Below are 12500 nucleotides of genomic sequence, written 5' to 3'. Positions count from 1 at the left end.
TCTCTCTCTCTCTCTCTCTCTCTCTCTCTCTCTATCTATCCCATCTCTGTCTTTCATTCTTCATATTTCGTATTTTGTTTATTTCTCCTTCCTCCTCTCTCCCTTTCTCTCTAGTTCTCTCTCTCTCTCTGTCCCACTTTCCTCTTCTTCCTTCTGTGTTCCATCCTTACCTTACTCTCTGTCTCTCCCTCTCTCCATATCTCCCTCACCATCTCTCTCTATCTTCCTCTCTCTCTTGTCCCCTCCCTTCCTCCCTCCCTCAGCGCCTTCACACGTACAGTTCAACACTTTCCTCGTCCATTCCCCCACAAGTGTCCCTCTAAAGGTGTCTGTGACGGCGTGTGTCCCCCGTCACGCGGCTGTAACTCGAGTTAGTGCATCTTAACCAGCCTGACCCCTTACTCACTAGCCCCAGCAGCCTGCCTCCCTATCCACCACTCAGGGCTGGTCACCTTCACCAGTTATCCGCGCTTCCTTGCTTGCTTGCTCGCTGGTATCTGTTTCTCTCTCTGTCTCTCTTCCCCTTCCTTACCCTACATAAACACTTTCTCCTTGTCATTCTCCTACGCTTTCTCTGCATCCTTACACTTTCTTCTCCTTCTGTGTCTCTTTTTCATCTTTAACGTGTGTGTGTGTGTGTGTGTGTGTGTGTGTGTGTGTGTGTGTGTGTGTGTGTGTGTGTGTGTGTGTGTGTGTGTGTGTGTGTGTGTGTGTGTGTGTGTGTGTGTGTGTGTGTGTGTGTGTGTGTGTGTGTGTGTGTGTGTGTGTGTGTGTGTGTGTGTGTGTCTCTCTCTCTCTCTCTCTCTCTCTCTCTCTCTCTCTCTCTCTCTCTCTCTGGCTCTGGCTCTGGCTCTGGCTCTGGCTCTGGCTCTGGCTCTGGCTCTGGCTCTGGCTCTGGCTCTGGCTCTGGCTCTGTATCTCTCTGTATCCCTCTGTCTCTGTCTGTGTGTGTGTGTGTGTGTGTGTGTGCATGGTTTAATAGGAGGAGCAGGACAGCCGTGGGAAGACAAACAAGTGAGGTGTTTATCGTGGCCACCCTCTTCTTGCTACTCTCCTTTTTCTATTCTCCTCTTCCTTTGATCGGCTAAAAAGGTTCAAGATCTTTACATTCGTTCTATTCTACGCGGACTGCTTTCTTTCGTTCCTTCTTTGCTCTTCTCTTTCTTTTATTTCGCTCCCTTGCATCCTTTTTTATCTGACCCTTCCTTCTTCGGTGTCCCTCCATCTCCCTCCTCCTCACACCGCATATCTTTTTTTGTATTTTTCGTACCCTTTTTTTTTCTTCTCTCGCGCGTCGTCCGTCCGTCTCCCCTTCCCTTCCCTTGTCTCTTATGAACAGTGTATTTATTGAGTCCACGTCCACCCTTCACCTTGTTCTTTCTCTCTTTGTTTACTCAAGTTACGTTAATAAGACTTATCTGCTGCACGCCCCTCCCGCCCTCGCTCTGCACTCGCCCCTCATAACACCTTACGCCCTCACACCGAACGACTGAGTTACGGCTTGGCTCCTTATCGTTGCTTCCTGCTGCCCCGGAGACTCATGGTTATGTGTGTGACCTTTTACTATCTGCCGAAGCCACGACCCCTCAGACAGTTTCTTCCTTAACAGTCTATATTTCCCTTACTACAAGCTCTCCTTCTCTACTCCATTCCCTTGACATCAGCTCCAATACTACCAGTCAGTTTAAGAATATGCGTTTAGTGTTTCTTTTAAGTTCGTGTTGTGCCCGAGCCTGGCCGTCCTGACAGTATAAAGCACCACAACAACAATTACCCTCACTACCCACACACACACATACATGACTCGATTCCATACCACAGCCGGAGAGTACCAACAAGAGGCTCTGTCCGCTGCCCTGTCCAGTAGCTACACAGCACTCATGCAGCGATGATTCAGCGTCTAATCTTTTAATTAAAACCGTTACCGTTAATTTTGTTTAAACACACTGGAATAATTTCATTTTTGCAGATAACTGTGTAAAAAATGAAGCTTTTATGAGACATATGTCAGTGCTATGGCCCACCTGCCTTTAGTGCCGCCGGGGGGGCAGGGAGGGGGTAAGCGACGCATGCGCGAGTCAGCGAGTGCATGACGGGCCCCCAGGAAGACCTCGAGGACCGTAAGTGACGTGAGGTATGATAACACTCCACTCGGGAAGACCTAAACCTATGTGAGGCCCTGATAGGTAGCATGTATAATAAGCAAGTGGGGTGTTGCAAAGTAGCTGCTCAGAACTTGACACCATGCCCCCTACCACACATATGCATGGAGACAGGTACTGAGCAGCTAATCCTTCATCTGCCCACCACCCCCTCAGTTCCTCACAACCTCCTCTCTTCTCCTTTTCTCAACATCACCTACATCTTCTCTTCCTCTCCCTGCCTGACTCACAATCTCCCCTCTCCTCCCTTCCTCACTGCCACCAATATCAACTTTGCTTCACCCCTGCCTCAGTCCCTCACAGTCTTCCTTCCTCCCCCTTCGTCATCATCACTAATATCTGCTCTGCCTGGGTCTTACTTCACTCACCCTTTTCAATGCGTTCGCCACCTTAATATCTTCTCTGTTTCCTCGCGTCCCTCAGTCTTTCCACCTTGAATACAACCTTTCCTTCCATTCCTCATCTTCCTTTATGCAGACCTTGGTTCAACTTCTGTATTTGTTCCCGACTACAACGCCGTCCCAGCTGCCTCTACCCTCTCTCATCTCCCTCTCATCTATACTTCCAGCTTCCCTACAGTTGCACCATGTTTCTTTCAGTCATATTTCGCCCTTTTATGGTAAGTTTTATCCTACAGGACTAGCCACTGTATCTTTTTGAATTCGCTTTCTTAACAATACGAGGCGCCAAGCACGATGGGTCATGCAAGGTCTCGTGTGGTACCAAAATCTTTTCCCAGTTAATTTTAATCAATAGTCAGGTGATAAAAGACAATTGGTGATATGTTTTCAAAATAGTTATAATGTAGATGAGTAAATAAAGTGAGGTTAGCTTTTAGGATAAGTGTTACTCATACTAGACGATACAAAAACAGTTATTATTTTGTCGAAGCTAAAAAATACTATGGGATTCGTTTTGATATACGTGAAAATGAAAAGGAAAACACTAGGAGAAGCGAGATGATGTGGAAAATGACTCAAACTCTACGTCGGGAGCAATTTATTGGCAAAACACTAAACAAACAGCGTCACAATGATCTCCCGTGTGTAACCTTTCATGTTCCTTCCTTTATCTTATGAGGAAATAATGTTCAGAGCTGGAAGTGTAGCTTGAAAGACTCTCATTAAATCCCGCGAGAACACACACACACACACACACACACACACACACACACACACACACACACACACGTACTATCACTTCAGATCAAAACTTTCCCTTCAAAACGAAAAAAAATCCTCCCTGATGAAATTAAACTGTTTGAAAACTCTTATTTGATTCATAAAGTGACGAGCGCGCGGCATAAAACTCCATAAACATTTCAGCCGAAGTGGTTATAATCTGCCGGCGCACACAACACGCGGCGCGGGAATAAAGACAAAAAATATATATATAAAGTCACTGTACAAATACGAGCGCGGGCTTTATTTTTTTCAATATTACGTATCGTCACCGGTGTCAGCGCCATACGTGTGTCATTTCCCCCCGTTACTTCCTGGTATACTGCGGCCATCACTCCGCGGCGGCCTGGCTCCAACAACTCTATCTATCTCCGCCCTCACTCCCACACCACTACCCAGCCAGCCAGTCAGCCCCGATCCCCTCCCCTTGACCTCTCTTTTTCTCCTCGCTCCCTCTCACCTCTGACCTTCATTCACCTCGCCATCATCTCCATCCGTCCTTCTCTCTCCCTTCTCTTCCCATCTCTACTGACACATCTTCACAGCATCCCTGACCCTTCGTCCGCACCACAATCTGCGTATCTCATCTCGCTCATTCTATCTCTTCCGCAGTATCTTCACAGCATCCCTGACCCCTCAGCTACCTCCCTCTTTCCCTTCCTTCCTCTCTCTCGTCCCATGTCTACTGCAGCATCTCATTGGCATCCACATCACCACCTCATCCCTATCATCCCATCTCTTCCCCAGCATCTTCACAGCATCCCTAACCTCTCATCCACTCATGAGTAATGTTATCCCTCTAATCTTATCTCTTCCAAACGATTCCCACATCATCACTGACCCCTTAACCACATCTCCACTTGTTTATAATCACCCAACCAGTCAGCTTTCCCTCTGCAAAATGAAATCAGTGTATGTGTTGCACTGATATAACTGCTTACACTCCCTCTCTCTCTCCCTCCTCGGCCTTCCACCCTCACCTCCTAAGACGCCTGCCACCCCATTTCATCTCACCCCACTCATGCAAGAGGTAGGAAAGTGGGGAGGAGAGAAGAATGCAGGGAGGGAGAGTAGGCAAATCTTCTCTCTTATATTGGCACACACGCACACACACACATACACACACACAGGTCAGCCAGCAGTTTTCAGCCTTTTTCTCTTCTTATTCACGGCGACATTTTCAGAATTCATATCGCGAGTAAAAAGAAATAAATAATAAATAAGCCTCAGAGTACCCATTCACTTAATTGCCGACACTTTTGTCTTTTATTTATATTTTAAGGACGGCGTGTGTGTGTGTGTGTGTGTGTGTGTGTGTGTGTGTGCGCGCGTAGGGGGTGGGAGTGGGTGGGTATGTGAGTGAGAGAGAGAGAGAATGAGATAGACAAACAGACATTGAAAAAAAATATATATATATCAATAGACGTCTAATGTTTCACTACTCTGCCTCCATCCAATGCCTTATATACGTATACGGCAGGGAGGGAAGACCTTAAAATATGCTGTCATCTTGAGGGATGCATTGGAGTCTACACTTATTATTTCTTCTGTCTAGAGCTAATGACCTAAATCTAAACAGAATGGTCGATAAATAGGCAACAGCGGAGTCGAGTGTCCCCAATTGCTCATCTACCTCGAGCATTCTCTCATTATTATCTCGATGTCCACAATGTCTCGAGTTAGTCATCTTTTTTACGTCTCTCTCAACGCTTTTAATTAATCTCTGACACCTCTGGCACCTTGTAAAGAAGGATTTTGAAATAGGGGAACAGTTAACTTTTGACCTTGAGGGAGGAAGGAATGAAGAGCGCTGGGAGGACTTGAGATGAGGGTGGAGATTAAGGGCGTGGAGAAGAGGAGGAAGAAGTAATATATACGTTAAAGTGAAGAACAATAAAGATGTAAGAAACGAGTACCCTTATATCTTGCTATTTAACGATGTCGTCTTCCAACACTCAGATTAATTTAAAAGAAAGGATTACTGACCCATCTTGGGTGTTGATATTTTATATTTATAATAACTATTACAAATACGCATCAATTTCGGTAGCAGAGGTGTCTTGATCCTTTCCTCTTTCCTCTTTAACAACATATAATAAATAATAATAAAAGTTTCCACAGGGTTTTATTGCATGAAAAAAAACTATGGAAACACGTCTTCTCCCTTACTAATAAACTCTCGCACAAAACTTTACTACATGAGAAATCACATATATTCCATTATTATTAAAAACAGCTTATACGTTTGAGGAACGTATTTGAGTAGCACGATGATCTATGGCCGCGAGACGAGGTGACGTCGCGGCGCCTGTGCCATGCGGGAGGCGGAACGGTGTCAGCGAAAACCTCAAAGGACAGGAGGTGGCTCGCTGCTCCCACACAGTCCTCAGCGCCTCACGTCAGCGATAACTCCTCCCCCGCACTCCATTAGCAATATCCTGCCTTGTGTTCCCGGACTATGCCGGAGACAGATGGACTACTGTGACCCGGCCAAAAATTATACTGGGTTAAGGAATAACGACATGTGCGAGATAAAAGGTTCCAGTAAGAACATAATAACTATCAAGAGCACTATTAAGAGCTAAGAAAAAGACCTCAAACTCCACCTCAGCAAAATAGAAGAAAGAAAAGGATTAAGGGGATGGGAAAATTAATGAATCGGAGAAGGAGGAGGAGGAGGAGGAGGAGGAGAGGGAGGAGGAGAATAAGAGAATAAGACGAACAATAGAAGAAAGAAGAAGAGAAGGATAAAGAAAAAAAGATGATGAGGATGATGAAAAAGAGGAGAGAATATAATTAAGCCATGGAAAAAAAATGAATCCCACGAGGATGAGAAAGACATCAAAGGAAATAACAAAACGATAGTCTATGGGACATATTTCTTAACATTTCATCGCCCAAGCTCACTTACTTAACAAGACTTTCAAAAGAGATTAGGTCATTTCTTTGGGTAGTTTTATGACCCTGGCCGTAATCTGACCCTTCTTCTGTATCATGAACCTAAGAAACACTCTTTAAAACCCGATTAATCTCCTTTTTGACCTTTAGAAATAGTTGATGCAAGAGGCGGAGGCGTCTAAGAATACCGACCGTAATCCTAAGTGTGTGAGCGGCCGACGCGAGGCCCGGCAGGAAGGCAGGCGGCAAGACCCAAACTTGGTGTCTCAGCGGCTTGTGTGACACGCTTCCTCCCTCCCGCTCCCACCTGTTGCACCTACCCTGCCCTACCCCCTCACCCCACCTCACACCCTTACCCCCCCAGACTAGCCTCTCTCTCGACTCCTCTCACTGCCTCTTGAACACAACACAGTCACTGCGAAACAAATTCCTCCTGCTTTCTCACAACATAACACATACGCCGCAAAACAATATTATCCTGCCTAAAGTACTCTACCCTTTGCAAAGAAAACATTCATAATAAAAAAACAATTTCTCCTCCTGCCTTGCCTGCTTCTTAATGCAACACAACCTCTGCAATACAAAACTTCAGCTTGCCTCGCACTTTCTGAACGCAACACAACCACTGCAAAACTACCTCCTCCTGCTGCATGTCTTCTTAACACAACACAGCCACTGCAAAGCTAACTTCTGCCTTACATATCATAAAACATCAAATTTCCTTTCGTACTGACAGTGGCACGCGAGTCATGATTTAATGTTCGGGTAAAAGGAAGCAAAAACAACAAACACATATACATTTCACCGAAAAATTGTATTACCAGTCAAGACAATGTCCTTAAACCTAGTAACATGGAAATTCCCTCTTACCCCCCTTTTCCCCAGTACATTAATCCTCCCCAGGTAAATACAAGAGTGGTCTCACCTGGTGGTAGTGGCAGACTCCGGCGCTGGTGTCCTCCTCCTCTGGCCAACGTACCTGAAGAAGAAACAAGTAATCAGAGTGACAGTTTAAAGATACGCAAGGTATTTCTCCACTCACTCTTATGAACCATAAAGCCATTAATTGACTTTCGAAGACTGCATTAATAACACCACAACCCCGAGGAGAGGAAGGAGACTCGGGTGCTGTCGCCGCCCATACCACACGGCTAGAACACTCCCCTCGGGCCTCGCCTGGCACTGGGCCACGCGAGGTTGTGCTCCATTACACACAACACGCAAACAAAAGGAGTCAGCAAGTGCCCGGGCGGCCTCTGGAAGCCTCTTAACGTTTGTGTTCCGCACTGATAAATTCATTAAAAATAATCTGGGAACTTTTCAATCGTATTTAGTCGCATTTACTCCTACCACATGGCAACTACACTCACCCAGCCTCGAATTTGAGTAAACAGAAATAAAAGATCTATCCGAATACCAGTGTTCTTACCATAATCTGCCATAACAAACTGGGGGGGGGGGGGGGGGGGGGTTAAAGTAAAGGAAGCAGCTCAAGGGCAAAAAATAAATCATAATCAGAAAAAAAGGCCGCTAATCACTGCCCCTATAAAAGAGAGTTTAGAATAGTGGGAAAAAAGAGAGGTCAATTTCAGGAGGACCTTCTGCCCTCAACAACAACTACAATAACTAGAACCCTTGCGCACAGCCAAGCGGCCCCGATGGACAGAAAGGAAAAAGAAAAGAGAACAGAACAGAACAAAACAGAGCAGAACTGGAGAGAAGGGCACAGAACAAAACAATAGGAGAGAAGAGAACAGAACAGAGGAGAACAGAACAAAACAGAAGAGGAGAAAAAAGAAAACAAGAGAAGAAACGAGAAAAACAAAAGTAGGCAACGAGTGGACCAGAAAGCCAAAAATTTCCTCCGGGTTGATGCAGCGTGAGACGAGTCCGAACCTTTGACTCATTACCTAACGCGGCTAACCTGATTTCAGGGACATAGTGGAGTGGTGAGGATGAGCATGGTCTTTTATATATGCCGGAGTGTGTAGTGATTGTGAGTGATATCTGGTGGTGGTGGTGGTGGTGGTGGTGGTGGTGGTGGTGGTGTTTTTTTGCGTGTGTAATTGAACATCTATTATTCCCAGCAGAAAGCATCCCACATTAAACACACACACACACACACACACACACACACACACACACACACACACACACACACACACCTGTTTTCAAGCCACACAACACAAAGGTTCCTGAGTTAAATAAAAATAATATACCACTAACATAGGGCAGGAAGGAAGGAAGGAAGGAAAGAAGGGAGGGGGGAAGGAAGGAAGGAAGGAAGGAAGGAGAGAGAAGAAAAGAAGGAAGGAGAGAAAAGAGAAGGAGGGGAGTGCAGGAAGGAAGAAAGGAAAGAAAGAGAGAAGAAGGAAATGAATAGAGAAATACGAAAGAAAGAAAGTAGGGAAAGAAGGAAGGGAAAGGCAAAAAGAAAGAAAGGAAGGAAGGAAGGAGGGAAAGAAGAAGGGGGTAGGCAAAGGTAGAGGGAAGGAAGGGGGGAAGCTTTGCCGCATCCATATTAATATTGAGAGACATTATGCGGGAAAAGATCGCCATTATAATTCAACGCAAGACGTCTGAATTCCGAAATAATTTATCGCCGGGCAATTTGCAGCGGCAGAGTGGCGGCGGCGGCGGCTGTGGTGGTGATGGTGGTGGTGGTGGTGTTAGGGGTGGCGATGGTGGTGGTTTTGTTAATGGTGATAATTAAGACCTACAAATCCGCTTATAATGAACAATATGCCTGTAATAATAATAATAATAATAATAATAATAATAATAATAATAATAATAATAATAATAATAATAATATACCAAAACAATCCAACGTCTCTCTCTCTCTCTCTCTCTCTCTCTCTCTCTCTCTCTCTCTCTCTCTCTCTCTCTCTCTCTCTCTCTCTCTCTCTCTCTCTCTCTCTCTCTCTCTCTTTTGCAATGAAAGGACAAACACTGCATGAATTGTCAAGGGAAAAGTGGAAAGAAGGGAAGGGAAAGGAGGGAAAGGGAAGGGAAGGGAAGGGAAGGGAAGGGAAGGGAAGGGAACGGATGGAACGGAACGGATGGAACGGAACGAAAGGAAAAGGAAGGTAAAGGAAACGGGAAAGGAGGAAAAAAACGAATGAAAGAGAAGAGAAGAGAGGAAATGAGAAAAGAAAAGGTTAAAGGATCAATGAGATGGAAATGAGTAGAGAGAAGGGGAGAGGGAAGAACTGAAGCAAATGAGGAGAGATGAGAAAAAACAAATGAGAGAAAGAGAGGAGAGGAGAGGAGAGGAGAGGAGAGAGGAGGAGAAAAAAGTAGTCAGAAGAGCGGTGGACATACGAAAAAGCAGAAGAGAGGAATGAAGAGAAGGAAAGGAGGAGAAAGAAGGGAGAGAAGAGATTACAGGAATTATGAAAAGGAAAGAAGAGAACAGGTTAAGAGAAAAGCAGAGGAGAAAGTAGTCGAGAGAATTTTCAAGTGCTTTCTTTTTTGCCTTTTCAATTTACTCTTAATTTCTCTATCAGTTTCTCGTATTTTCTTCTTTTTTTAGCGTCAGCATTACGTATTTTTTTCTTTTCTTCTAGTTTTTTTCTCTTGTTTTTTTAGCGTCAGCATTTCCAGGTAACAAGAAATCATGGCGATGTGTGACGCTCAGAGAGTTTTGGTTTTCCTTGACGTGACGCGAAGCTGGCAAACACACACACACACACACACACACACACACACACACACACACACACACACACACACACACACACACACACACACATTCTGATAATTATAATTCCTACTAATACCTACTCAATATTGTGAAATACTGCTGACTACATAATGCTTACGTCCTGCTGACCACCGCTGACTGCTGACACACCTGCTGAGTAAAATAAGACTGAAGTAGATATCAGTCAGTCAGTTAGTCAGTCACCCCGTCAGTCAATCATTTAATCCATCATTCCATCAGCCCGTATGTCAGTCACCTGTCAGCCTGTCATTCTTCCTACCTCGCCAGCTAGTCTTACAATCACTGTGTCAGCCTATCAATCACTCCTATCACGTCTGTCAGTCACTCCGTCAGCCAGCGTCAGGATACACAAGTCTGTCAGTCTGTTTGTTTGTCTCTTGTCAGCCTGTCACTCTTTCTACCCTGTCAGCTCGTCTTCCAGTCACTATGTCACTCGATAAATCACTCTTGCACACCGTCCGCCAGTCACTCCGTCAGGCACTCAGTCAGTTCATCAATCTCCTGTTAGCCTGTCAGTCTTTCCATCCCGTCAGCTTGTCTCTCAGTCATTATGTCAGCCTGTAAATCACTCATCACATCATCCGTCAGTCACTGCATTCGCCAGCGTCAGGATACAAAGCATAATCAGGATATAACGACCACCGCCTCACGTCAGATCGCCAGCCACTTGATCGTCTTGTCTCCGTTAGTTACTATTACCAAAGACTACAAAGGATATTAGTCGGGTTCTCATGAGTGGTTTTCACATTCATGGTGCAGAGGACTTGTCAAGCTATCACTAGGCTCATTGAACTACCCATGGAATCAACACAACCTCTACGAAAGCCTTATTAAATGTGGGTGTGTAGCCCCAAAGAGTTTGAGAATACGGGGTCCAGGTTCTTGTGTTTATCTTACCCCGCCGATACATGCGACTCATTTGGGGTTTGCTGGTCGCTTCCCGCCGTTGCCAGAGCCGTCGCCGCCGCCTCCTCTTCCTCCTCCTCCTTCCCCTCGTTTTCTGATTCGTCTTATTCTTCTTCCTTTTTCTCATCCTCCTGCGATTCATTCATTTCACCCATCCTCTTAATTCTTTTCTTTGTTCCTTTTCTTCTTTCTCATTAGCTCTGTTTTTTGTTTTCGCTTGTTTTTTTTTATGTTCCTCATTATATTCTATCTTCTCTTTCTCTCTTTCTCTTTCTCTTCCTTCTACTGCGATTCAATCATCTCTCCTCGCTCCTAATCCTTTTCTTTCTTCTCTCTCTCTCTCTCTCTCTCTCTCTCTCTCTCTCTCTCTCTCTCTCTCTCTCTCTCTCTCTCTCTCTCTCTCTCTCTCTCTCTCTCTCTCTCTCTCTCTCTCTCTCTCTCTCTCTCTCTCTCTCTCTCTCTCTCTCTCTCTCTCTCTCTCTCTCTCTCTCTCTTCTCTCTTAATCATCTCTCTCTCTCTCTCTCTCTCTCTCTCTCTCTCTCTCTCTCTCTCTCTCTCTCTCTCTCTCTCTCTCTCTCTCTCTCTCTCTCTCTCTCTCTCTCTCTCTCTCTCTCTCTCTCTCTCTCTCTCTCTCTCTCTCTCTCTCTCTCTCTGTTTGTGTGTGTGTGTGTGTGTGTGTGTGTTTCTCGTTTCACAATCTCCAAAGTCCGTTGTTACAGTTAGTCCTCTCTCTCTTTCTACCTTCCTCCCTCTATCCTCTCTCCCTCTCCCTCCCTCTCACTCTCTCTCCTTCGCCCTCCAATCAACCCCCGGCACTCACTCACCCTCACTATCAAGATCAGTCTGTGGTATTCCATCTCGGCATATCTCTTCCCCAGGACTTATATAGGCCGTAATCTCAGACGCTTTCGGCTCACACGAGAACTATTTTCAAAAGCCACAAAGGAGATTAGTCGGGTTCACATGAGTGTTCTTCCCCTTCCCGGTGCATTGATACTAATACATATCCGCCATAGTCTTAAGCTGAGCCCTGCACTCGTTAAACTATAGTGTACATATGCTTCATGGCTCTCCTTCCGCATATATTTCTGCTGTAGTCTTAAAACTGGTTCTTACGCTCGTCTACCTAACTGGTTCTTACACTCAAGTCCACTCATAGTCTACCCCTTCTGGCGCAAACATCCCCGCTATATTAAGTCTAACCATAGTCTACCTCAGCGTGTTGACCCTCCTGGCGAATACATTCCCGCTATAGCCGTAAACTGTCCCTCACACTCCCTCTCGCCAGCCACCAGACAGCCGCCGCACGTCATCGCCAGCCAGGGAGCGGCCGCCACACGTGCTCAGGGCGAGGATGCATCACACGACCAAGGCTAATGCTAAGACGGACGGCGCGGGTGCAGAGGAAGGAAGGGAGGAAAGGAGGGATGGTGGAGGTCTTGAGACGCTTCGGTTTGAGTTGTATTTTTTTGGTTTGCTTTGTTTAATGGTGAAGCCGATATAACAAGGGATAAATAAAGGAGGAAGAGAAAGAAAAGGAGGAGGAGAAGAAGGAGGAATTAGAGGAAGAAAAAGAGACGTATGAAGATGAAAAAGAATAGGAGGGAAAGAACGAGAAAGAAAAC

General features: G+C 45.5%; 1 protein-coding gene across 1 annotated transcript in view; it reads right to left on the bottom strand.

Annotated features, from left to right (window-relative positions):
- LOC127009417 (lachesin-like) overlaps positions 1–12500 on the bottom strand; it is a 321398-nt gene that overhangs the window by 166736 nt on the left and 142162 nt on the right. The window contains exon 4 of the mRNA XM_050882510.1: positions 7167–7220. Within this exon, the coding sequence (XP_050738467.1) occupies positions 7167–7220 (54 nt within the window). The remainder of the gene's footprint in view (positions 1–7166; positions 7221–12500) is intronic.

Source organism: Eriocheir sinensis, chromosome 40 (assembly GCF_024679095.1).
Source record: "Eriocheir sinensis breed Jianghai 21 chromosome 40, ASM2467909v1, whole genome shotgun sequence".
Lineage (NCBI taxonomy): Eukaryota > Metazoa > Arthropoda > Malacostraca > Decapoda > Varunidae > Eriocheir > Eriocheir sinensis.
This window is presented reverse-complemented; position numbering and strand designations above follow the sequence as displayed.